Source organism: Peromyscus californicus, unplaced genomic scaffold (assembly GCF_007827085.1).
Source record: "Peromyscus californicus insignis strain IS unplaced genomic scaffold, ASM782708v3 Scaffold_20__1_contigs__length_68692818, whole genome shotgun sequence".
NCBI lineage: Eukaryota > Metazoa > Chordata > Mammalia > Rodentia > Cricetidae > Peromyscus > Peromyscus californicus.
The window spans coordinates 6,442,776-6,467,870 of record NW_026294503.1 but is presented as its reverse complement, the minus strand read 5'-3'; the positions used below and the strand labels follow the sequence as shown (position 1 = coordinate 6,467,870).

General features: G+C 46.7%; 1 protein-coding gene across 3 annotated transcripts in view; it reads right to left on the bottom strand.

Annotated features, from left to right (window-relative positions):
- Positions 1-867: 867 nt before the first annotated feature.
- Baalc (BAALC binder of MAP3K1 and KLF4) overlaps positions 868-25,095 on the bottom strand; it is a 76,141-nt gene continuing 51,913 nt past the window's right edge. Inside the window, exons 2-4 of one of the 3 annotated variants that reach the window (XM_052747715.1) lie at positions 14,592-14,758; positions 9,736-9,802; positions 2,962-3,074 (exon numbers count right to left, since the gene is read on the bottom strand). In XM_052747715.1, coding sequence (XP_052603675.1) covers positions 9,752-9,802; positions 14,592-14,758 — 218 coding nt within the window. In that variant the 3' untranslated portion in view covers positions 2,962-3,074; positions 9,736-9,751. Of the gene's footprint in view, positions 3,075-9,735; positions 9,803-14,591; positions 14,759-25,095 lie in introns of all 3 variants that reach the window. The other 2 variants (XM_052747714.1, XM_052747716.1) reach the window with 2 other exon arrangements.

The following is a 25,095-nucleotide window of genomic DNA, read 5'->3' as shown; positions in this document are numbered from 1 at the left end:
TCTCAATAAGGGGTGCCTGCTGGAGCTACGTACGTGGAGTTCCAGCATTTGTACAGCATGATGGCTGAGCAGACCATGCCTTTTATCTGATTTCTGCAGGAGAGCACCTTCTCGGGAACCCTGCTTAGAGGAACGGATATGGAGGGGAGGTGTTTCTGTGACACTGGGGAGTGGCCCCAAATGGAGGCCCCAGCACAATTAGGCCTGGGTGCAGGTAGCACTGTGGAGATGGGCAGCTGGAGGAACAGTCTACCACCCCACATCCCGTGAATCCAGGGCATCGGCAGCAACCTAGCCCTCACCTCCTGCTCTTTATTATATAGAATAGATGATGTATATGTATTAGACAGTTGTTATAAGGAGTACGGTTTCTGTCTTCCCTGAATTATCAATTTGCTTTCTGACCTTAACCCAGAGTGCCTTCTCATACCAGGTCAGGCTCACCCTGTCCAGAAGGCTAAGGTGAGCTCAGGCCAGGCCTAGCTCTCTAATTGTGGCCCTCTCCATCCACCCCTTGTCCTCATAAGCTTGCCTTTGGCTCAGTTTCGTGGTATGTGACAGCGCCCCCTCTAGACGGCTGAGTCTTCCAGCTGTGCTGGATGTTCTGAGACAGGCACAAGGAACGTGGGGAACACTGACCTTGAGGCTGGCTTCCCTGTCTGGCAGCCCAGCCCACCAATTCCTGGTCAGGAAGACTATAAATATCTCTGTAAGTGTTAAGTTGGAGCTAATTAAATTCTCCTTACCTAATTCACAAGACTGTTTGAAGGAATCACTTATGTAAAACACCTTTGTTTTTAAAAAAAATCCACACAACTGTGCATACAGATTTCAGGTTCCAGTAAAGAGTCTCTGTAACAATCCACATGTGTTTGAAATTAATGACTTTATTGACACAAACTTAGAAATGGAAAATGTTATCCAATAGGATAGTAAGAATCAGTTCCTGTCTTAGACACACATTTAAAATTTGCCAGATGGAAATTTCAACGGTGTGGCCAGATCACAGGCCCTCCCTCCATTCCTTCTTCTCTGAAAGTGAGAAAATATTCCTATACAGGCAGAGACCACTTTTCCAGATGGTGAATTCCAAACAGCGTGCATCAGTGAACTGAGGCAAACACAGAGCGGGGAAGAGAAGCTGGCCTTAGCCTGTGGCTGACAGCGTATCAGCTGGGGGAGCAGCATGTCCAAACACAGCGCACATGCCCTGGAGAGCAAGCCCTTGAGCTCGCAGGATCCCACTGCCGGCAACCTTGCAGCAGGGTTCCTGCCGAGCGGTGCCACTGAGGACACGGGAGTCACGGGGCTTGCTTTTGTTTTATTAGTTAAATTGTCAGAACACGAAGTTCCCTAAAAGCCCTTTGACAAGGAGTCAAGAGGAGAGAGGCTGGGGAGACTGTGGTGTATACAGTAAAGGCTTGGACAGTGGGCAGGCAAATACCTACATCTGTGGTTGACAGAAAGCTACCTTTAACCTAAAAGTGAGACTCCACTGTAATAATTGGTCCTGTGCCGTAGGGTCCAAGTCAGTCTCCTGAGTATCAAGCTCATCTATAGAGTCAGAAGGGACAGTCGTGACTGGCCAGACTCCAAATCCCTCCACAACTGTTACCGCAGCTGGCACAAGGTTGGCAGTGAATGTTTATTACTAAAAAATACACGGTCTACCATTCTACATGTTGGAGAAATAATATCAGAAAAGGGGTGAGCATCTGCATTTTAGTCTACTGAGGTTACTGTTCTTGGACTGTGTCGTATAAACATGTCACCAGGCTGCTATTGCTGCTAAATGTGGAGTTTGTTGGTACAGTTTGATACAACTCAGACTACACCTTTCCTAAGCCCAAGCTTGTTAACAGTCCTCTCAAACTCTCATTATGTTATACTTTGCAGGAAGATGTGTTTTAAAAATGCTAGAAAAAGATTCCTCTCGAAGCATCATCATTTTGCTGTGTTGACTGCCTGTTTTCCAACACAGTGCCTTGTCAGGCTAACGTCAACATGAATACACATCAACCAGGTTCCGCCTTCCTGAACAAATTGCTTTGCAGATACCAAAATAACATAGTCCTCGGGGCTGTCTACAGAAAGGGCAAAGGGGCATCGTGTGTGCCACCATGTGTTCCTAGGTCACTTCCCTCCTGGTATCCAGTCTTCGATTTACAGTTGCAAATGACCTGACTGGAGGTCATGGGAATAAACGGGAACTGGAAAGCTATGAAAAAGCAACACATAGCTAGGTCCCAGAGGGGCCTGCAGGTTGGATGCATTGGCCTCGGGCATTGTGATACTCTGATTTGGAAGCCAATGTCTGGATGCCAACCTTGGGGGTGGCCTTTCCAGGTAGAAGATGAGCAGGTGTGACTGTGTCACAGACTCCTCTCAAAGACACTCCACGGGCACTGGTGGAGTCAATGTTTGCAGCTGGGGTCGAGCTATCTCAAACTGAGTTTTTCTGTTTCTCTGGTTCTTATATTTCTGGGTTTAGAACTAGATGAGAACCAGCTCTAAAGTGAAAACACTGTGTTTTGTGATAGTTGTTTTTAGACAGAGAGGAGGAGAGAAGGGGCTTGTTTAAGACCACACATGGTGAGAGCTTCACACTAGTGTGTGACCCTTGCCCCAGAAATCCACTACTTCTGCATTTCTATGTCGTTCACAGACCCATGAATTTCACCGTGGCTACAGCAGACCATGCTACGGAAGCTGCAAAGGGGAAAAACAAACCACATTTTGGCAATCTGTGAACATATTTCAGAACTTTTCCATCCATTTTTTTTTTGTATGTGATAAACAGGAAGCTGAGAAGGTCCTCACAGCGCGGGTGGCTGTGTGTTACCTGGTCAAGCCATCTCTACAGATGCTCAGAGGCAGCCATGTTTACAAGGGACACCCACTTCTTCAAGATTCTTTGATTGAACTCCACAATGAAGTTCCTCTGCTCCTACATCTAGGCCCTGCTAATTGACGCAGTTCTTTGTGATTCTTTTACTTCTGTCCATCTGCCGGATGTTCTCTGTAACGTTAATAGCGACTTCTTTTGTGGACATTCTCTTGGCGTCTTTTTTAGCCTGTTAAAAAGCAGAAAACAGTGAATTCAGTTCCTGGCAAATATCCAAAGTTCATCCCATTTGTGTTAATTTCTTGAGATGATTATAAACACACAGACAGGCAGGGGAATCAAGGACTCAGACACATAAGGCCCTCTTACAGCTTTTCCTTAATTAAAGTTTTCCGTGCTCCATAAAAGCATAAAAATTGCACACATTAATGGAGGTAACATGTGATGCCTTGATACATACATACATGGTTATTCTCGGTTTCTCTCTTGACTCTCTAATACGGAGCTAGCACGGGTCCTGTGCTCATAAAACATGGTTGAATGAATGAATTAACAGAGATTAAAGGGTAGTAAGAACATTTTCACAGTTGGTCTTAGCGGGGTGGTTAAGTTTTTTGAGCTTCGGAGTCAGATTTTGGTTCAAACACAGGCGATGTAGCTCCATGGGGCAGGCATTTCTAACCTCACCATGGAGCTTCCTCATCTGTGAAGTAGGGAGTGACATTATTGACCTCATAGGACTTTTGTAAGCACTAAATAAGACAACACATGTTCAATGCCTGGCACAGTGCCTGTTATTAGATAAAGAGATACCTCAAAACACAGAGTTGTCTAGTTTTAGGTGAAGACAGACTCCTGCTAAAAGCCCAGAATTAACTAGAGATGGCTCAGAGGTTAAGAGCACTGACTGCTCTTCCAGAGGTCCTGAGTTCGGTTCCCAGCACCCACATGGTGGCTTACAAACATCTGTAATGAGATCTGATGCGCTCTTCTATATACATAATAAATAAATAAATCTTTAAAAAAACAGAATTAACTTTAAATACAAAAGCATTAACGAAACTGTAGGTTCCTCAACATGTTCCCATCCCCTCACTTCTCACAAAGTGAAACAACTTTGATTAGGGGCGTGGATTCCTGAAAATAGCAGTAAGCATGAAATGACCCTGCAAGTCATATCCACAGGTTTATGTCACTGATCTCCATTCCAGAGGGGATCTGCTGGCCAGCTGCAGCTGGGGGACAGGGGACAGCCAGCAAAGAGCCCTGTGCAGGAAACAAAACAAAATAATGAGACTGGGTCCAAAGAAAGGCCTGGTGGTGGTGAGGCCCGTCCTGTCTGACTTTCATAGGTTGTTACATAAAAGCTTTGAAAGTCATCGGAGAATGGAAGACAGAGGCCATATTTGAAATGAATCACCCTGACAGAAGCATTTCTCTCAGACTGGTGGGAGGCAAGAGAGCTAGGTTGAGAATAATTCAAAAAGGTTGATTATAGATTATCCACAGAAAGTGAATGCCCTGTTCTAGTTCAGTCATTTATTTGTGTGTGTGTGTGTGTGTGTGTGTGTGTGTGTGTGTGTGTGTGTGTATGCATGTGTGCGCATGTGTATCCTTAATGGTAGAGTCCAGAGGTCAGTTCTGTTATGTCTTTATTGTTTCCATCGTATCTTTTTGACAGGATCTTTCACAGAAGCTGAGGCTCGCTAGTTTAGCTGTTTGGCTAGCAAGCCCTGAGAGTTCACTTGTCTCTGTCTGTCCCCCACCCCAAGCCCTGAGGTTACAAGTGCAGGCCGCCATACTGAACTTTGATATGGGTGCTGGGGATCTGATCTTGGGTCCTCGTGCCTGCACAGCTGACACTTCAGCCGCCAAGTCATCCCCCTGGCCCCTATTTCAGACTGTTTTTAAGTTTTAAAACTCTAAGCAAAAATTCAGGGTTTGGATGATTCCTAATTTCTAAGCTGGAGTAAAGAGTCAAAGACTACAAAAAGGTTCGTCTCACAGCAGTTATGAGGTGCATATGACTGAGTTCTGAATACAGTGAGGCGGCTTCTTAATGAATACACCATCAGTCTGTAGACCAGACACATAGGACACACACCGCAGTCTGTAGACCAGACACATAGGACACACACCACAGTCTGTAGACCAGACACACAGGACACACACCGCAGTCTGTAGACCAGACACATAGGACACACACCACAGTCTGTAGACCAGACACATAGGACACACACCACAGTCTGTAGACCAGACACACAGGACACACACCACAGTCTGTAGACCAGACACACAGGACACACACCACAGTCTGTAGACCAGACACACAGGACACACACCACAGTCTGTAGACCAGACACACAGGACACACACCGCAGTCTGTAGACCAGACACATAGGACACACACCACAGTCTGTAGACCAGACACACAGGACACACACCGCAGTCTGTAGAACAGACACACAGGACACACACCGCAGTCTGTAGAACAGACACACAGGACACACACCGCAGTCTGTAGACCAGACACACAGGACACACACCGCAGTCTGTAGACCAGACACACAGGACACACACCGCAGTCTGTAGAACAGACACATAGGACACACACCACAGTCTGTAGACCAGACACACATCTGTAGACCAGACACACAGGACACACACCACAGTCTGTAGAACAGATACACAGGACACACCGCAGTCTGTAGAACAGACACATAGGACACACACCACAGTCTATAGACCAGACACACAGGACACACATCGCAGTCTGTAGAACAGACACACAGGACACACACCACAGTCTGTAGAACAGACACACAGGACACACACCACAGTCTGTAGACCAGACACACAGGACACACACTGCAGTCTGTAGACCAGACACACAGGACGCACACCGCAGTCTGTAGACCAGACACACAGGACACACACCACAGTCTGTAGACCAGACACACAGGACACACACCACAGTCTGTAGAACAGACACACAGGACACACACCACAGGCCTCACAACCTGGGCCTTGGCACAGGCTTTGCTACCAAATGCCGCTGGATGTGTGCATTAACTTGAGTCTCAGTCCTTTACCTGAGAAACAAGGAAACAATGTCTGCTTCCCAGATGTTTGAGATGCTTCCATGTGTTGCTTACAATAGGGACCAACTTCTTTTTGCCCTTGAATGACTCATTTTAAAATTAGGAGTTTCGTGGTCTGGAAACCTCCTCAGGCCCTGGCAGACCAGTCACTCCGATGGTAGCTATTGTCATTAATTTCTCTTGAAGAGTCATGATGAACACACCAATTGTTACCTTATTTACTCCGCTGAAACTGACGGTTATTGCAGCAGCTACCAAGTAGCAAAAGTCATTCTAAAGAGATGGGTTTTTGGATAACGGACATGTGGGGCTTTGAATCCCATAAGGAACACAGGAAGTTCCCAGCCATAGACAAATCCATTTTCAAATAATTACCACATTAAATTTAGCAAACCAGTTAGAATTGACCACTTTCCCCCACCTCTGACTTACATTATTTACTTATTCATTTGTTTGTTTGTGTGTGGTCAAGGTAGGTACCCATGATACAACACACATGTGGACAGCTTGCAGAAGTTGGTCCTTGAGAGGGCTGGGGAGCCAGACCAGGGCCATGACAGGCTCCTATAGCCCTGCCAGAGACCAGGCCTCAGTTTTGGTTTACCGGAACTGAGCAAGCAGTTCTTGGAAAACCACAGCTCAGGGGCAACCAATCAGCAGATGCCCCACAGCCTTCTGCTAGCTAAAGATAGTTTTCCCCACCCTGCCGCTAGAAAGTCCCTAACCACTGGAGCCACCTACCTATCCTATAACAACCTGCAAACTTTTTGTTCAAACCCACCAATCATCCCCCAGACTAATCTCCCCTCCCTGGAATTCCCCTAATCCTGCTTAGAAGGAGCCTGCAAGCTTCTCTCGGGGTCCCCATTTGCCACTTTGTCAGATGGTTTGACCCCAGCATGCTGGAATTTTTTTTTATTGAATGTTCTTGTTGATTGCATACATGACTGGTGGTCTTTTATGGGACTTCTTGCAGACCTTAACAGTCCTCTCCTTCTGCTGTTTGGATTCTAGACATGGAAAATCAGATGGGGTTTGAGAACAAGTGCCTTTACCCACGGAAGCCACCTCACCAGCCCAGAAAAGGACACTTTCTTGAATTTTTTTTTAAAAGGATATTTGGAGGCTGAGACACCAATCCAAAGGTTGGTAACTACTGCAATCTTGTTACAACGTAGAAGGTTTAGATTCTGTTTGAATGTGAAACGTCCACCACAGGCTCTCAGGTTTGTTCCCTAGCTAGTGGTGCTGTTTGGGGATGTTCTTGAACTTTTAGGAGAGACAGCCTCCGGGGAGGAGGGGTGTTCCTGGGGGAAGGACTTGAGACTTTAGAGCTCAGCCCTAATTCTGTCTGTTCCTCTGCTCCACACTGGGGACGTGGTATGACCAGTCGCCCGGCACCACTTCTGCCTCCACGCCTTCACCACCACGGTGAACTGTATCCCTCCAACTGTGAGCGGCAATAATCCCTTCAAACTGGGAGCCCAAGTTAGTCTTGTAGCAGCAGTGAGGAAAGGAATCAGTACAAATTCTAAGCCCACGTGAGTGGGAAAGGGGAAACTATAAATGTCAGATATTTTCAATTTTCTCTTCTTTGATAAGGCTACAGAGATACACAGAACAGTTAAACTCCTTTGTCTCTTAGGATTGATTTGTAAATCAATTTACCCCCTCTGATGTGGTTTTCAGCCAGCCAAACCTTTCCTACCCTTATCCTAACCGCCCTCCCCACTACCCCCCCCCCCTTAATGACAAGGAAAACTAAGTGTCTCTATTGCAATTACTGGCTTTAAGAAACGAATCTCACACTTCTGTCTGATGATGAGAGAAGCGTATTTGGCACCTTTTTCTTTCACAGCTGCCTGTGAATGCAATCCTTCCTTCACTTGTGATTTCCCTGTTTAGTGAGCTCTGTCACCACTAACTCTCATTAATGGGCCACCTCCTGTTTCCCACCCGTACCGACAGCTTTTTTATTCTTGTCTCATTTTTCATTTCTGTAGGTCTGGAACCCTGTGAGTCAGAGCTTTGAGTCCCCTTGATGCGGCCTCTTTAATTAAGAGTCATTTGCTGGCTGCCATCCTCAAGGGTAGCCAGATAGACGGTGATAACTCCTTGGCAGCCTCCAACCCAGATGGACTTGTCTCTCTTGGGGTTCAGAAGTCTGTGATCCAGCTCATTCCCTGCGGTGGGTAAGGACAGGTTGGAGACTCAAGATCGCAACAAGATTTGCTCAGCCCCTTCTCAGCTTCACCCCAAGTGGAAAGAGAGATGTGCTTGCCTGTGTCTAACTCACACCGGCTGTACAATGCCTGGATCTAACACCGGCTGTACAAAGCATTTCATAGTTCTTTGCAGATGACAAAGAAAAGCAAGACTGACTGAAATTGTGGTTTGCTAGATATGGTTTTTTTTCCCCTGTAGTATTAGCGTTTTTAGTTATAAAAGCTACGCATGAGCTGGGTATGATAGTGTACCCTTGTGATCTCAGCACTTGGGAGGTGAAAGCCAGAGGACCAGAAATTCAAGGCCAGCTCCTGCTTCATAGAGAATTTGAGGCCAACCTTGACTACTAGAGATCTTGTCTAAAAAGCATAACATAAAAAAATAAAAATAAAAAATAGGATTGATAAAATATGTGGCACATTCTTCTAATTCTAACACTCGGGCAGCAGAGGCAGATGGATCTCTATGAGTTTGGGGTCAGTCTGGTCTACATAGTGAGACCCTATCTCAAAAATATATATATAATTTTTTTGATGAGCCAAGTTTGGTAGTGTACACTGTAATATCAGCACTTGGAAGGATAAGGGACAGTAACTGAGAGTTCAAATCCAGCCGAGGCTACAGAGCAAGCATGGAGTACATAGTGAGGTTACATTTCAAAAGAGAAAACAAAAGGTAAAGTGTAGAGAAGGGTACCATGATAACATGCTCTGGTCTTTAGTGCCTTCCCATAGCTAATCACGCTTAGTAATTCTTCATGGACTATTCCAGGGATGTTCTAAGCATATAGCATCATAGGGCTCTATTATTCCCTCTCTCAGAAACCTTAATTTCCTGTCTACCCTTTAACCACAGCTGGAGCTGTGCACCCATCCATTTGTCTTTCTACTTTTTAATCAGATCACACCTTCAGGAAGATAGAGTCCTAGGCTAGTTTGTTCACTATAGGATCTAGCTCAGGGCCTGTCACACAGTAGACATCTAACACATGATTTGAAAAACAGACACGTGCAGACAGACCTTCAGAAAGAAAAGGAAAAGGGTACAGTGACACATGCGTGTAATCCCACACCAGGGGAGGTAGACGCAGGAGGATTAGGAGTTCAAGGTTGTCCTTAGCTGCTTAATGAATTCAAGGCCATTTTGAGCTGCATAAGATTTTGTCTCCAAAAACAGAATGAAAAAGGGAGAGAGAGAGAGGGATAGAAAGACACACACACACACACACACACACACACACACAGAGAGAGAGAGAGAGAGAGAGAGAGAGAGAGAGAGAGAGAGAGAGAGAGAGAAAGGGAGAGAGAGAGAGGGATAGAAAGACACACACACACACACACACACACACACAGAGAGAGAGAGAGAGAGAGAGAGAGAGAGAGAGAGAGAGAGAGAGAGAGAGAGAGAAAGGGAGAGAGAGGGGGGATAGAAAGACAGAGAGAGAGCTCCCCAGACACAGAACCTGTTAGCCCTGCCTGAATGCCCCAGAACTTTCTCACTGGCTTTCAGTGACGTAAATCATTGATTGCCCCTCATATCACCTCCGGAACACTGTGATCTTACCGTGTTTGCTTGCACATTAAGGCATCTGAAGTCGTTTGGGCTGATGTGGTTTGCCGAGGACAATGTCCTGCAGGTGACAACCCAAAATAAAGACATTGGCTCCAGGTCCCACATCCCGATGAACTCTGATGAAGCTCACACTAACTCCTCCAACACTGTGATTCAGGTAATGAAAGGAAAGGGCTTGGGAGGCCGACAGACAGAAGTTTAAATTTCAACATAGGCATAGCACGGCTCTGTGTCCTGTTGGATGGACATTCAGCCTGTGGGCCTCCATTTTCCCAGGTGCAGAAGGATACTTAACCTTTCAGAGTCATGAGGGTTAAAAACGATGCCCTATATAGTGTCTGGCACATAGTAGGTGTGTTCATTTACTCCTCCCTCCCTTCACAGAGGATTAAAAAGCAGACCCTGTAGGCTGTATCACAAGGCCTTAGGTCTCTGTCAGATCTCCATTAATAGAAGGCAGGTACCAAGAAACCTCTAGTTCCCAAATTCTATTGAAAGGGAAAAATCAGTAGCCATCTTGAGACGTTCCCCACCTCCTCTAAAGGTTGACCAGCAGTTTTAGAACTGACCAGAAGTTGAACTCAGGGGAAGATAAGGCTGGAACAATAAATCTATATATCCTGGGCTTGGTAAAACAGGACATGGGGAGTAATGGACTCAGCTGACCAGAAATTGAACTTACGGGTAAACAGGACTGGAACAGTAAATCTGAATGTGTATATCCTGGGTTCAGCAAAAGCAGGACATAGGGAGTAAAAATTTATGTCTCTGCAGATACCCTGGATCCTGTTAGCCATCAGTAACCTCATGCTTATAGTTCAGCCAGTAACTTCAAAGAACTACCTCACCCCGACCCCCTCATCCAATCCCAAGCTGCATGTACACCTTTCCTACATAAACCCCTTCAAGTGAGTGCTCGGGCGTCCTCCTCCACCCGCTGTGTGGATGTTGGACACGAGGACCAAGCCCCGGGCTTGCTTGCTTTGTTATTAAAAACCTCTGTGTGCTTGCATGGATACCGGCTCTGTGGTGGTCTTGCTTGGGGGTCTTGAGACCCGGACCCAACACTATGAGTGTCAGAGCATTAACCTGGGGTTAATCAGGGAACATTTCATCTTAGCAGCTCCACCAGAGGCCGGCTGTTAGCTTGCCGCAGCAGGATCAGACCTGCTTTGACTTACCCTACGGGGCTTCCTCAAGTGTCACAAGGACTTGTTGCTTTTCCCCATGAGCCTCAGGGAGATGATCACAAGGAAGGTAACAGCTGCCATGATAGAGTGATGTTGCCATAGCAGAGTTGGGGGGGGGGCAGGGCAGGCCCCCTTTAATCTCAGTGAGCTGCTAGTCTAGTCTCATTCAACTAGCATTTAACTATTAGCACCTAGTAGGTGCCTTAAACATAAAATACCCTGGGATGTCAAGGGAAGAACAGAGTGAGAAGGAGGGCTGTGGCCCAAGCACCTTCTACCTGAACTGGTTTTGCTGCCGCCAAATCTCTACAGAAATCTCTCAGCTGCTCTAACCGAGCCCTTCCTTCTTCCCAGGCGCGGGCTGCTGAGAGCTCCCAACAACAGCCTTCCTCTGGTTCCCCCCAGCGGTTCCATCTGCTCCCTCCCTCCAGGCAGCTTCTTGCTTCTGTTTTCCTGAGAGACTCCTTCGCTTCCCAAGCTCTTCCTTGATATGCCTCACGTCACCATTGTCTGGGTGAAATTCCACGCTGACCCTTTCCTTTGAACTCTGTGGGGTTTCACCCATGCTTCCTCCACTGGGCCACACATTGCCAACCATTGTCGGCCAGACACTGCGGGTGGATACTTTTGTAGGAAGTCCCTTAGCTGAGAAGTAATCCAGACAATGGGTAATTCCTTTAGCGTCTAGTCACTTTGCCAAGCACAATAAAGCCACTGGAGAGAATGTGCCGCTTTGGAGACGTGAAAGCCTCATGGGCAGCCAGCCACATGCTGAGCTTTGTCTGCTGAGAGCTGCGTTCACATGGTATGTCTGCCTCTGACGAATACCTGAGGGGTGTTTGTTTTGCTTTGCTTAGATTTACTTATTTTCATTTCATGTGCATTCGAGTTTTGCCTCTATGTATGTATGCCCCTGCAGAGGGCAGAAGAGGGGGTCAGAATCTCTGAAGCTGGAGTTACAGATGGCTGGAGGGGGGGTGGGGGGGGGGAGTGGGGAGTTGGCATGCTTGGGGTGGGTGGGTGGTGCTTCGTCTGTGAGCACCCTAGCCAATCAGGAAGACAGTTTGGTGCGACACAGCTCAGAAGCCAGTGCTGGTTCACTTGGAGGGTCTGACTCCAAGTAATTTACTGTAGGCATATTAAAGCACAGCACAATTTGGTGAAGTTTCCTGGTGATAATGAACTCAATCCCGTGCGCACAACAAAGCGCAGAACATGGCTACATGGAAACTCTTTGTAAAGTGCGTGTGACATCCCCTATGACGATGGGTCCTGTAGATTGGCCCAGAAAAACAAACTCAAGAGAAGGGTCTGGGGGAGGATCCAGTGTGGTCTTGGCCACACAGACAGTGCAAAGGTCCCCAGCTATCAACCATGTCCACTCCCAACCTTCTGGGCAGGAAACAAGCTATACATCTCTCCCTTTGAAGAGATATTCCTGGTTCCCCTAGTGTTTATCTGTGAGCATAAGGACCTCTGTGCCTCCCACAGTGGTGAGCCACCATGGGGGTGCTGGGAACTAAATCTGGGTCCTCTGCAAGGGTAACATGTGCTCTTAACCGCTGAGCCATCTCTCCAGCCCCAGTTAAGAGTTTTATTTTAGTGTGAGTGTGAGTGTGAGTGTGTGTGTGTGTGTGTGTGTGTGTGTGTGTGTGTGTGTGTGTGTGTGTGTGTAGAGTACCCGTGGAGATCAGAGGATAACTTTCAGGAATTGATTCTCTCTTTCATAGGTTCCTGGCATCAAACTCACGCTTGGCAGTAAGCACCCTGACCTGCTGAGGTGCCCTTGAGAGGTTTTAGTCTGTTTGACTGTTAAGGGGGGAGGAGATGAGCTCTAAGCCTGAAGAAGACGGTATATCAAGGTGCAGAGAACGGGTCTGGAGGCAGCCCAGAGTTCCTGGACTGCTTTAACGGACAGAAAGCAACAGAGGCGCCTCTTGTGTTGTTTGTGGGACACAGAAGGGGAGCTGGGTGGAAGAGAACAAGCCAATGACTTGTTAAATGTTGTGAGGTCAGTGTGGCCCCCAAACAATCAGGAAAAGCGTGGCATATAAAGAGCGCCCTACTGAGACAGCCAATCCAATTTGTGAAAGATCATTGTTGGTGCAGCGGTTTTGCCAGTTAGCACCTATTGATGCTAGTCAGAAAGCAGGGACCAGAAGGAACTGAAGAAAAAGAGACATGGTTTGTTTGATGGGACATGAAGTAGAGAAGGCTCCAAACACAAAATGCTGTTGCTCACCATCATGGGTACCACTCATTAAGTCCCATCACCCTTCAGAAATGAATTTGAGCTTTGGAGGGGGCATCTGTGCTAACAGAGAAGTTACTACCCCCACTGGTGACTTCCCAGGTCCCTCAGAACACAGTCAAGTCTGCAACAATGTTGTTTATCTTATTATCTGCCTCTCGCTCTCACGCTGATGGCCGCTGGCACTCAGGAAACAGCCCTCTGCCGTTCCCACTCCTGGGCTCTTGGCACTCAAACCGTGCCTGGCATCCGAACAGCACTCAAAGGGCTTTTAAGGGTGCTCATAGGAACTCATGAGGAAACTCTCAAGGCCTAGCAAGGATTACCTTTAACCCACACATTTTTCTGGTGAATCTGAACTAGAAAACCGCAAGAGGTGTGTGCATGAGGCTGTATGCTTTCCCCAGGGTGCCCCCTGGAGAAGAACCATCATCCAGGTGACGGTGCAGAGGAGAAACGCATGAGCATTCCACTTAATGAGGTCACTGTGTTGAGTGCCAAGCTGTTCTTCTCATCCTCCTTGCCATTGTTTTGCGTTTATCTCAGTTTTCAAGAGCAGACTCATCTTTTGTTCCTTTGGGTATTATTCCATTTCCACTGTATGTTTAAGGAACCCGAGGTTCTGAGAGATTGGTTCTGGCAAGTCTACTCAGTTAGTGAACTTCAGAGATGAGCTTGCAACCAGTTTGCTGAGCAAAGCCTCTAAAGGCGACTGGTGATGAGAAGCAAGCAAGAATTCCATCACTAGGAAGGAAGCTGTGCCCTCAGGAGGCAGGTATCAGAGCTGGGAGAGGTGGGACCAGCACGTTCTGAAGCAGACAGTAAGTAGTGGACTTTGGGGAACATGAGAAAATGGGAGGGGGGACCTGGGGAGGAGGAAGAAGAGACAGCACAGAGCCCCAGCCTGCTCAGAACTTTAGCTCAGGGCTGCAGCCTCTCCAAGGAGGAGCCAAGCACAGCAGGAGAAACACCTCTGATCAATAGCTCCAGGAAGCAAAGCATCAGAGGATGACAGCCAGGTTCAGGGACCCACCACCTGCCTCCTGTTCAGCAGCGAGAGTTCAGGGAAATGATGTTATGATACTTTACAGGAATCACCCTTGGGATCCCTTGCACTGACCAGCTGGTTGGAAGGTGAGAAGTAATGCCAAGTTTGACCAGGAGATCCTTGGACAACGCTGTACCTAAGCAAGCACACACTTCCTCCAGAGGGCTGATATCAACGACACACTTCTGTAGGTTAACTAAAACCCAATAGCCCACAGGGAAAGGATTAAGCGAGGTGTGCAGTAATTTTTTACATGGAGGGTGGAAAAATCTCCATCACCAAGGCTGGTGGTCCTGATTTAAAGTCAACTCCACCCTTGTTCTCCAGTCCCCAGTTGATTCTGCGGCTGTGACCCTACCTCTGTGGTCCAAAGGCCATTCTGTTTCTGGGTCAGAGGGCCTGAGCTGAGGCTCTGGGAGTTGGGACACTGTGTCCCACAGTTCATCTTCTTCTCTGGGTTGGCTATTCCACCTGGGGCTGCAGATCGGAGCACACCATTAGAGGACAGTCCATCTTCCAGCACACCTGGGGAGGCAAGGAGAAGATGGCACCAGAGGCTTGCAATGGCAGGTGTTATAAACAACCCCAAGGTGCTGGAGAACAGGGCAGCTGCAAGGTCTGCCGGAATTCTACCACATAAAGCTGTCTTTTCCTGAAAGAATACGTGGATTTTTATGTTAAAAAAATGAGATTTTAAAGTAATTTGTGGCTTGATATTTTTACTTAACACATTGATAACAACTTTTCCTCACCATTAAACATTCAGCCATGGGATTTTTTTTTTACATGTCTGCTGGTTGTACGGAAAAGCCATCATTTAATCAATCCCCTCTAACTAGATAATGCCTTTCCACTTTCTAGTAATAATGTTACTGGAATAATACTCCATTTGATTCATAATTTTATTCTTAGTGCTTCTCTTGGGATAAATTCCTAGAACTAAGGTCACTCATTTGAAAGTTACACTGAGATTTTTTCCCATCTCCACCAATAGGACTGAGCAAGTGTGTCCCTTAACAAACGCCAAGAAACACAGGACTTTAAATAAACAGCCTCACTGAAGAGCCAGAGGAGGACAAGGGGGCAATTCATGAAGCATAAAAGTACGTTATTTGTAAGAGAAAAAGGCCCAAGAAGCATGGAGGGGATCTGCCAAGAGCGGGAGAAGCCAGCCAGATGCGGCAGGAGTTACGGGGTGAGGGAGCAGCCAGCGAGGGCATCCATTCTCCGCCACCAGCCTAGGCTAGATGGCCATCAGGGGCTTGGCTCACAGCAGCGTGCTGCACTCAGGGGCCTTGAATTTCACTGGTAAGACTCAAATGCAAAGAGAAAATGGCCCAAAATTCCAAGATGGCAACCAGTGAGCTTTGACTCCAAGCCAGGGCCCTTCGGAGCCCAGTAGGTCCTATGTATGCACCATATGACTGCACCATGCAGAGATGCCTGCTGTAGCTGAGAGGTAGCCAGCGGGGTGGTTTTTTGTTTGTTTGTTTGTTTTGTTTTGTTTTGTTTTCTTGCATAGGATATACTTCTGGATAATGAAGGGAAGGATGTTGTTTGTGCTGCTCTGTATTTACCAATTTTGGCATGTTTTAGAAGGAAGAAATACAAGTTAAATCCACACAATCAGAAACACTGGGTATGTTGGTGACCTTTCGGGGTAACCTCTTGACCACCCTGGAAAGGTTACACCTGGCAATGGTCAGTGGGCTGACCTTGTTTCAGCTTGCCGTCAGCATTTCTCAGCTTATATATCAGGCTCAGTGAGGCCAGTCGCTACGCACTTAGCTGATTGTGTGACTCACAAGCCAAGAACGTAACCCACATGGCTAATGAGAGGACCATGAGGGGACACAGCCGGTGCTGGGCCATAAATAATACGCACACTGTCTGTGCCAGACATTGTTAGAGCCTTTGTGTATATTGTCCCATTTAATCCTCACAGTAGTCCTGTGAGCTAGGAACCATCACTCTCTCTCTCAATAAATGAAGTGGTCCCTGTATTGTGCTAGGCGCCGGGTCCCATCTGTGTATCTACTGCTTACCACTCTCTCCCTACTCTAGCCTGGGGGTGGTGGGAGGCACCCTGATTTTAAAGGAGTGGAAATTAAATTAGATCTGTGCTTTTCTGACACTTGGGATAAAGCAAGTGCTTCCTCCTGGGAAAACTCCCAAGCAAGCAGTTCTTGATTTTGGTGTGTAGGAGACCCAGCAGGCAGATCCTAACACCCATTGCCCAGACTTCTAATTCAGTAGAGACTCAGGAATGTGGATTTCTGAGAGTCCCCCTAGATTCTGAGGCAGAAGGTTTTAGAGACTTCAAAAGCTTATTGTATTATGAACATAGATGTAGCTATATTCAGACCTGCCTGTCTGTATCTCACAGATTAATACTCTCATTGGTCTTGAAGGTTACGGGCAAAAAAATCTTTATTTTCTCACAGTGAATTCTAGAGCAGTATAATATAGTAAGATAGATTTGCTGGCTCCTTAAAAATTGTGTGCCCCTAGAGTACCTCTTTTTTTTAATATCCTCTACAAAATTTCCATCCCCTCCGAGAGACAAACCAAATTACTGACTTTGCCAAAAGATGGAAAACAGATGTGCCAGTGCTTGAGAAACTATAGCCAGCGGCTTCTTGCCAAAGCTTCTGGCTATCTTAGCAATGAAGCTGGGTAGGAGGGCGGAATAGAGAGGTTTAAAATGGTAGCTGGCAGCCGCACAGAGGATGAGTTGTTCCTTAACCCCAGCACCTGGCTCCTCCTGGTCAAGGTGACCAGAAAGTCTGCCCAAAGTCACGAAGAAATGACTACAAGTGTTTTCTCCTCAATGACAGACATCAAAGTTAAGACATTGCTAAGTTATTTGGGAAGAATCTCTGATGTCACATCAGATGGATCCCTGGCTCACTGAGCCCTGTCTAGGCTCAGATCCAGAAGACATGCCCAATGGTAATTTTGTCTAAATTGAGCTATAAATTAAATTATTACTCTTCAACCACTCACTGAGAGTTTGTCTTCTGATTTTCAAAATGAACTAGAACAAGATGGTGATGCCTGCTATTTCTGATGAATAACTATAAATTGAACATGATATATAATATGTGACCTTTTGCATTGGTATTATTAGATATTCTAATAAAATATTGAATAACCCTTGCATTCATGGATGATTGATTTTGGACAAGGATGCCAAAATAATTCAAAGGGGAAAAATAATTTCTCAATGGATGTATTAGAGATCCACATGCAGAAGAATGGAGTGAATCCTCTACCTCAGAACTACACAAAAGTTAAATCACAAGGAACTAAAGATCTAAAAGTAAAAGGGAAAACTGTTAAATATTTCTTTAAAATATAAATGACAAATATTCATGACATTAAGTTAGGCAATAGTTCCTTGGAAATGACCCAAAAGCACAAATAAAAACAATGAAATCCATAATTGGACATCATCCAACGCATAGGTGACCATGAAAATGAAAAGGTAATCCACAGGGTAGGAGGGAACTTAGGGAAATTATATCCCTGTTAGAACGAGCTCGTGCAATTCAATAATGGAAAATGTCAAATGGCTCAAATGAAGTATGAGCAAAGGGTCTGAGTAGACACCAACACAGAGAAGACAGGCAAATGGCGAGGAGATCCGAAACCATGAGACGTCACCACTGCCCCAGGAGACCAGGATCAGACAAACAAGATGGCGACTAGCATTGAGGCAGATGTGGAGAGCCGGGAAGCCCCTCCTGCTACTGTGACAGGCAGCGTTCCAGCGGCTTTCCCGCGGCCAGGCTTTCAAAAAGAAAGACATGGAGTCTACCAGCAATGCCACTTCTAGGTACACACCTAACAGAAATGGAAACAGCCACACAAAAACTTGCACGCGAATGTTTGTAAAGGTTAATCTTGATTGCCGATTTGGTGGGGTTTAGAACCAACTGTGGAAACAAATCTCTGATCACGTCTTGTGAGGCGTTGTCCAGACTAGCTTAGGTAGGGCGGAAAGACTCACTATAATGTGGGTTGAACCATTCCATAGACTGGGATCCTAAACGGATTAAAAAGGAGACCCTGAGCCAAGCACATGCATCTATCGCTCTGCTTCCTGAGTGCAGATGCAGTGTGTCCATGCTCCTGCTGCTGTGCCTCTTGCCTCGATGGGCTGCATCCTGGAACTGTATGCCAAAATAAAGCCCTCCTTTCTTCCTTCATTGCCTTGGTTAGGTATGTTGGCTCAGCCAAATAACTCACATAATGTTCACAGCAGCAGCACTCCTAATAACTAAAAAATAGAAGTAGACCAAACATCTCACCGGCTGGTGGGTGGATTCATATTATTTGGTAATACAGACAATGAAGCACTGATATATGCTATACACCAACCAAGCTTGAAAACATTATGCTAACTGAAAAGCCAGTTACAGAAGGTAACTGTTACAGAAGCTTATAATTACACCTTATAAAATATTCAGAAACGGGCAATTCTAGAGACGAAAAGGTAGCTTAGTGGTTGCCAGGGGCGTTGGCATTGGAGGAGATGAAAAATGACTCTTAATAGGTATGGTATTTTTCCCCCAGGTAATGAAAGTGTTCTAAAATTGGTGGTGCAGGTGGCTGTACAACCAAATTATAGTTAAGGAAAGCGGGTATTAAAGGGGGGTGGGAACCATGAGCAAAACACTTCAGAATGTTTTATTGACGAGAGCGAAGAGGCACATCTGGACTTGCACAGCATTGGTTCGGGGGAGAGACTGACTTCTGAACTTGTACAGTCCCTAAGGACAGGGGTCCTGACCACAGTGCCTGGAACATCTGTCCCCAGAGAGGGTCGCCAACCTGTCACAGCTGCCCTTAGCTGCTGTGGATATCGGTCTGTATAAATAAAACACTGATTGGCCAGTGGCCAGGCAGGAAGTATAGGCGGGACAAGGAGAGAGGAGAATTTTGGGAAGTGGAAGGCTGAGTCAGGGAGACACTGCCAGCCACCGCCATGACAAGGAGCATGTGAAGACGTTGGTAAGCCACGAGCCACGTGGCAAGGTATAGATTTATAGAAATGGATTAATTTAAGCCGTAAGAACAGTTAGCAAGAAGCCTGCCATGGCCATACAGTTTGAAACCAATATAAGTCTCTGTGTTTACTTGGTCGGGTCTGAGTGGCTGTGGGGCTGGCAGGTGAGAGAGATTTGTCCTGACTGTGGGCCAGGCAGGAAAACTCTAGCTACACTTAGCCACTGAGGTTGTAAGAAAACAGCTTCCTTCCCAAAGCCCTCAGGCACAGTCAAGCGGGATGCCTGCGAAGAGCTGAGGCCTGGGACTGAGGACTGTAGCCACAGCAACTCTCTGCAGTTGCTTGTGGAGGTGAAGTCTGAATTCTCCCCGCTACAAGGACACTCAGCAGCAGGCAACACACAGGCTGTGGAGCTGAGTCGCAGTCCTAAGGGACAGTGAAGTGCTAGCTTTACTTTCCTGTGCCTTCCCTCTCTCTGACCATTCAGTGGGGGCTCCCTATTCATCTCCCCTCCCAGAATTTCATAGGGCAGATCTGCGGCTGTCCTCGCCAGGTCTCTGGAGTAGTTACTTTGGGCTGTCCTGACCTAAGCTGTAATAAAAATTCAGCTTCCTCTGCCGTCACGGGTGCTCGCTGCCTCTAAGATGGGTCGTTACTGGTGAGTTACTGTGACTACGGTGGTGGCACCCTGTACTCCTCCCAGGTTGCCCCAAACACTTCCTTGCCCCCTCTCTTTCCTTTTTCTCCCCCTTGAATATTTCTCTTAAACACTTAAAATGCAAACATTCCTAGAAACGTCACAGCAAAGCACAGAATGTGGTGCCTTGTTTTCTCGCAGTCCAAGGGAAGGTATGAAAAGGCTGGTTTCCAGCTGAGAGTGATGAATGAGGCCTGCCTGTAACCTCAGGTAAACCAGGCCGATGGTGAGTTCCAGGTCGGCCTGCCTGTAACCTCAGGTAAACCAGGCTGATGGTGAGTTCCAGGTCGGCCTTGTCTATACAGCAAGACCTTGTCTAAATAAGTAAATAAATAAATAGTTTGATTTCCCTGGAGGCCTCTCTCCCGTGCTTATAGATGGATGCCACCTCTCTGTGTCTTCACAGGGCCTTTCCTAAAATGTCCTTTATACAAGGAACCAGTCACATTAGACTAATGTTCACTCAGATTAACTTTCAAAAGCCCTGCTCCAAATACAATTATATTTCTAAGTTAGGGGTAAGAGTTCAGACATCGCTACAAATATATTTTTTAAGATTTATTATTGCCAGATGGTGGTGGTGCACGCTTTTTATCCCAGTGCTCAGGAGGCAGAGGTAGGCAGATCTCTGTGAGTTCAAGACCAGCTGATTGACAAAGCGAGTTCCAGGACAGCCAGGGCTACACAGAGAAATTCTGTTTCAGGGAAAAAATGGATTTATTATTTATTTTTATTTATGCATATGAATGTTTTGTCTGATATATCTTCATGGAAAACATGTGCCTGGTGACCTGGAAGGCCAGAGGGGGCACCACATTCCCTGGATCTGGAGTTACATGTGGTTGTGAGATACCATATGGGTGCTAGGAACTGAAGCAGGTCCTCTCCAAGGTCAGCAAGTGCTCTTTAAGATCATGCCACCTCTTCAGCCCTCAGTGCACAGTACATGAATCTTAAGAAGACTCACATCTTGCAGTTCCTTTTATAAAATAATGTTTATTTAACTTACTTAAAAAATAGATGTTTCGGGGATGGAGAGATGGCTCAGAGGTTAAGAGCACTGGCTGATCATCCAGAGGTCCTGAGTTCAATTCCCAGTACCCACATGGTGGCTCACAACCATTTACAATGAGATCTGGTGCCCTCTTCTGGCCTGCAGGCATACATGCATGCAGAACACTGTATATGTAATAAATAAATAATTTTTTTTTTTTTTTTTTAAAAAGAGAGATGTTTCATGCAGGAAACTGGACTATGGTGATAAGAAAGTGAAAATTACCTACAAACCTACCAGTCGGGGGCAACAATATTTTGCCTGTCTCTCCCCTACCTATTTTCAGTGCATGAGTGTGCACATGCACACACACACACACACACAATTTTTAACAAGTAGACAATGAAGCTAATCCATCCTGCTCTTCTCCATAAACGTTTCTACTCAGTTTCATCCATTTCTTACTTCTTCCTCAGGTTAGATAACTTGTTTCTTCTATTATTCGTTTTTCAACCAGCCAATGCTTTTCAGGGTATTTAACTGGCCCCTTCTTTGTACCAGGGACTCTTTAGGTGCCGGTTCCATCTGAAGCTATGGTTCACTGGTGTTGCAGACTCTCAGCTAACTCCTCCCCCAGCTTCCTTCCTTTCCTTCCTGCTCCCCTGTTTTGTGTCCAGTCCCTCAAGTCCATACCAGAGAAAACACAGGGAGGTGGGTAGCAGAGATTGACTTTTGCCGGAGGGAGAAATGATGATCTGAAAGTGTGTTGGCACAATGATGTCTGAGAGGAAGGGATGAGGTACCCTGTGTTTTTTCCTCTTCTGTGAAGCTGACTTTGGATCCCATTTTCTTCGGTTACAGTGCGCAATCCCGAGCACCCACCAAGCAGCGTCCTTAGGGTGACAGCAAGTGCTGGGGCTGAAAAGTCCTGGGAACTGGGTGTGAGGAGTGGCCCTCAGACTCACACTTCCCATCGAGAGGAGCTGGTGGCTTTCCTTGGCTGAGGTTCTGCGGGTCACAGCCCTGTTTCTGCTGGGGTGGGGGAGGGGCTTTTTATCTCTTAATCTTGTCCTACTTCTTCTCTACATGTCCAGACAAGGCATCCTGTTCACGTCCTCTTACCACAAAGTCAATAGATCTAATCAGTACAGGACTCAAAAATGCCCTTTGACTGACCCAAAGGCATCTGGAACCACCAACGCCTCCTGGCTTTGCTCTTTAGAGTCTCTCTGAGTCTTCTGATGCAGTTTTTATAGTTTGCTGCATCGAATGTTGGTATCCTTCATAAATTATACCCTGAAAGGTAATTTCTAGTGCAATAGTAATAAAGGTGGGACCTTTAGGAAGAAATTGTCATGTGGGGTCTACCCTCATGGATGAAAGCTGTGCCTTTTACAAAAGTTGGAAGGCTTGCCTCCCCTTCACACTCGGCCATGTGAGGAAGAATCAAAGGGTACCCTCTTTGAAGCAGGACTCTGTAGTGGGTCTGTAAACTCTAAGATCTCTGCTTTCGTGGGCATTTGTGCTTAGTCTTATTAAAACAAAACAAAACAAAAAACTCCCCAAACAACAAAACATCCTAGTGAGTCCCAGTGTATCTTCTCTGAGTCAATGAGATGTACTGTGTCATCAATATAAATGTTTTTTGTTTGTCTGTTACTTTAGAGACAGCCACGGCAGGGTGGAGAGGTGGCTTGATGGTTAAGAGCACAGGAGCATATACTGCTCTTGCAAAGGACAGGATTTGGTTCCCAGCAGCCACATGGCAACTCACAGATGCCTCAAGTCCAGTTTCAGGGGATCTGATGCCTTCTTCTGGCTACTGTGTGCTCCTGCAAACATGTGGTACACGTATTTACACACACACACACACACACACACACACACACACACACACACACACACGCACACCATAGACACAGCTCAAATGTCTTAGTCCTTCTAGGGTAGAATAGAACTTAGGATCCAAGTAGCTTGCTTTCAGAATTATAGGCAACACTGCAGATCACCCAGTAAGAGGGTGAGTGATTGAAGGAAACTATCCTGGTTTCTCTTCTCCTCCTTAGACCTATGAAGCCAGCCTTCTGGGTCATTGATGGCAGGTTAAACAGAATTCCAGGAAGCGGCTCCCTGGCTTACTGTCTTACCCCAGAGCTCTCAGGCTAAGAGTGTGGCCAGGTGACCCTGGTAAATCTCCACTCCAGACAGGATAGTGACTACCTGTCTGAGGTGGGAAATGATTCCAGGGCACCTTAGCAAGCTGGGTGCTGTGGACATGTGGTAACCCACCCAGGGGACAGGGAGGGGCTGCCAAGTTAAGTCAAGAAGGAATGGTAGCTTTGGTTCCGCCCTCCACCGGGCAGTCAGAGCAATGGTTGAGAGCCGTCAGCCACCCCAGCCTGGCCTTCCAGCAGTTTCTCTCTACCCTGCATAGATCCCAGACCCTGCTCTTTATGAGCTCTCCTGCCTTTTCTGGCCTGGTGGGTTCAGTCCCCCTTCCCTGTCATCTCTGATTCAGGCCCATGGGACATCTGAAGCCACGCACAACCTTTACAACACTGTCTGTTTTACTCAGAAGCATCCCCCCCCCCACAGCCTTCTCCCTCTCTACTTCAGCCTGGCTTCTCCAAGGGCTTTCCTGTACAGGGCTGGACGCCCCACTCACCCCACAGTGTCACCCTTCCTCTTTGGATTTTTTGTAACTGTTGGAATGATTCATCCCACGCCTGCCTGGCAAGTTATCTAAAAGGCTCCATTAAAATGTCTTACATATATATGCCTGGCATACATGAGACACTCAGGAACTGTTTGAAGGAGTCCTGACCTGTAAGCGGGCTGCTGGAGTAGGAATCTCACTGTGGAAAGAAGCTGATATTAGGCCTGTAGGTGTTGATGTAGATGTTTTTACGAATATTGATTTACCAAACAGCCGCAATTGCAAGGGACATGGGTACAAGCATGAACTACTCCGGCAGCGCTGATTCCTGTGCTGGTCGAAGCAGAGCCCTGGCACAGGCAACCAGCTGCTTGCCCCTGTTCCTGTGCAGCTTGCTGTGGCTCCCCAGAGGCTCCCATGAAGGCTGGCATCCGAGCACAAACTAGATACAGAATGCAAGTCTTCTCCAGATTCCTCCTGAAGCCCCAGCTTGTGCCATGTGCCCGTTGATGGGTTGTGCCACAGGACAGTTCTCATTAATGTCAGAGCCCTCTAGTGACAGCAGTTAGCCAAAACCATCCCTGCAGTTTAATAAAGACACCCTGAGTCCTACATGTAGGAGAGACAGCTCACAGAAAGCACTAGAAAATCCAGAATTGTGAAGCATGAAGGCCCTTTTTCTTCACAGAAAGGAAATGGTTGGTACCTTTTCATTCAGAAGGCTGGCATTGATGTCATCTAACAACCGGTGATCTCTGTGCTATTCTATGGAGCCAGCCTTCCTAAATCCTCCAAAATCTAGGACATTGCTTAGACCCCAATCCTGAGCTTTGTCTCTCAGTGAATAGAACCCATCCTCATGAGCGATCCCATGTACTCTGCATCCTCCATCCATAGAACCCATCCTTATGAGAGGTCCCATGTACTCTGCATCCTCCATCCATAGAACCCATCCTCATGAGAGGTCCCATGTACTCTGCATCCTGCATCAATAGGACCCATCCTCATGAGAGGTCCCATGTACTCTGCATCCTCCATCCATAGAACCCATCCTCATGAGAGGTCCCATGTACTCTGCATCCTCCATCCATAGAACCCATCCTCATGAGAGGTCCCATGTACTCTGCATCCTCCATCCATAGAACCCATCCTCATGAGAGGTCCCATGTACTCTGCATCCTCCATCCATAGAACCCATCCTAATGTTTATTACAAATCCTTCTTTAGGCCCTTGCCCTGAGCTCTGTTTATCAGCCAGTAGAATTTGTTCTTATTGTAAAGGTCACAGGTGCTCTGCTACTTTGCTAGGGAGTTTTGACGTAGACATCTCTGAAGCTTTGCTGTGATAACTGTCATGTGGAAACCTTTTCCCAGAGTTTTACTCTGTGTGAGTAGAATAAGCCACGAGGTCAGACTCTGGAAGCTTTTGACCCAGTGCCTGCTAAAGTGGTGCTGACCCGAGTTTCATTCTTCACCTCACTGGGATGTTTCCCCGCCTTGCTTA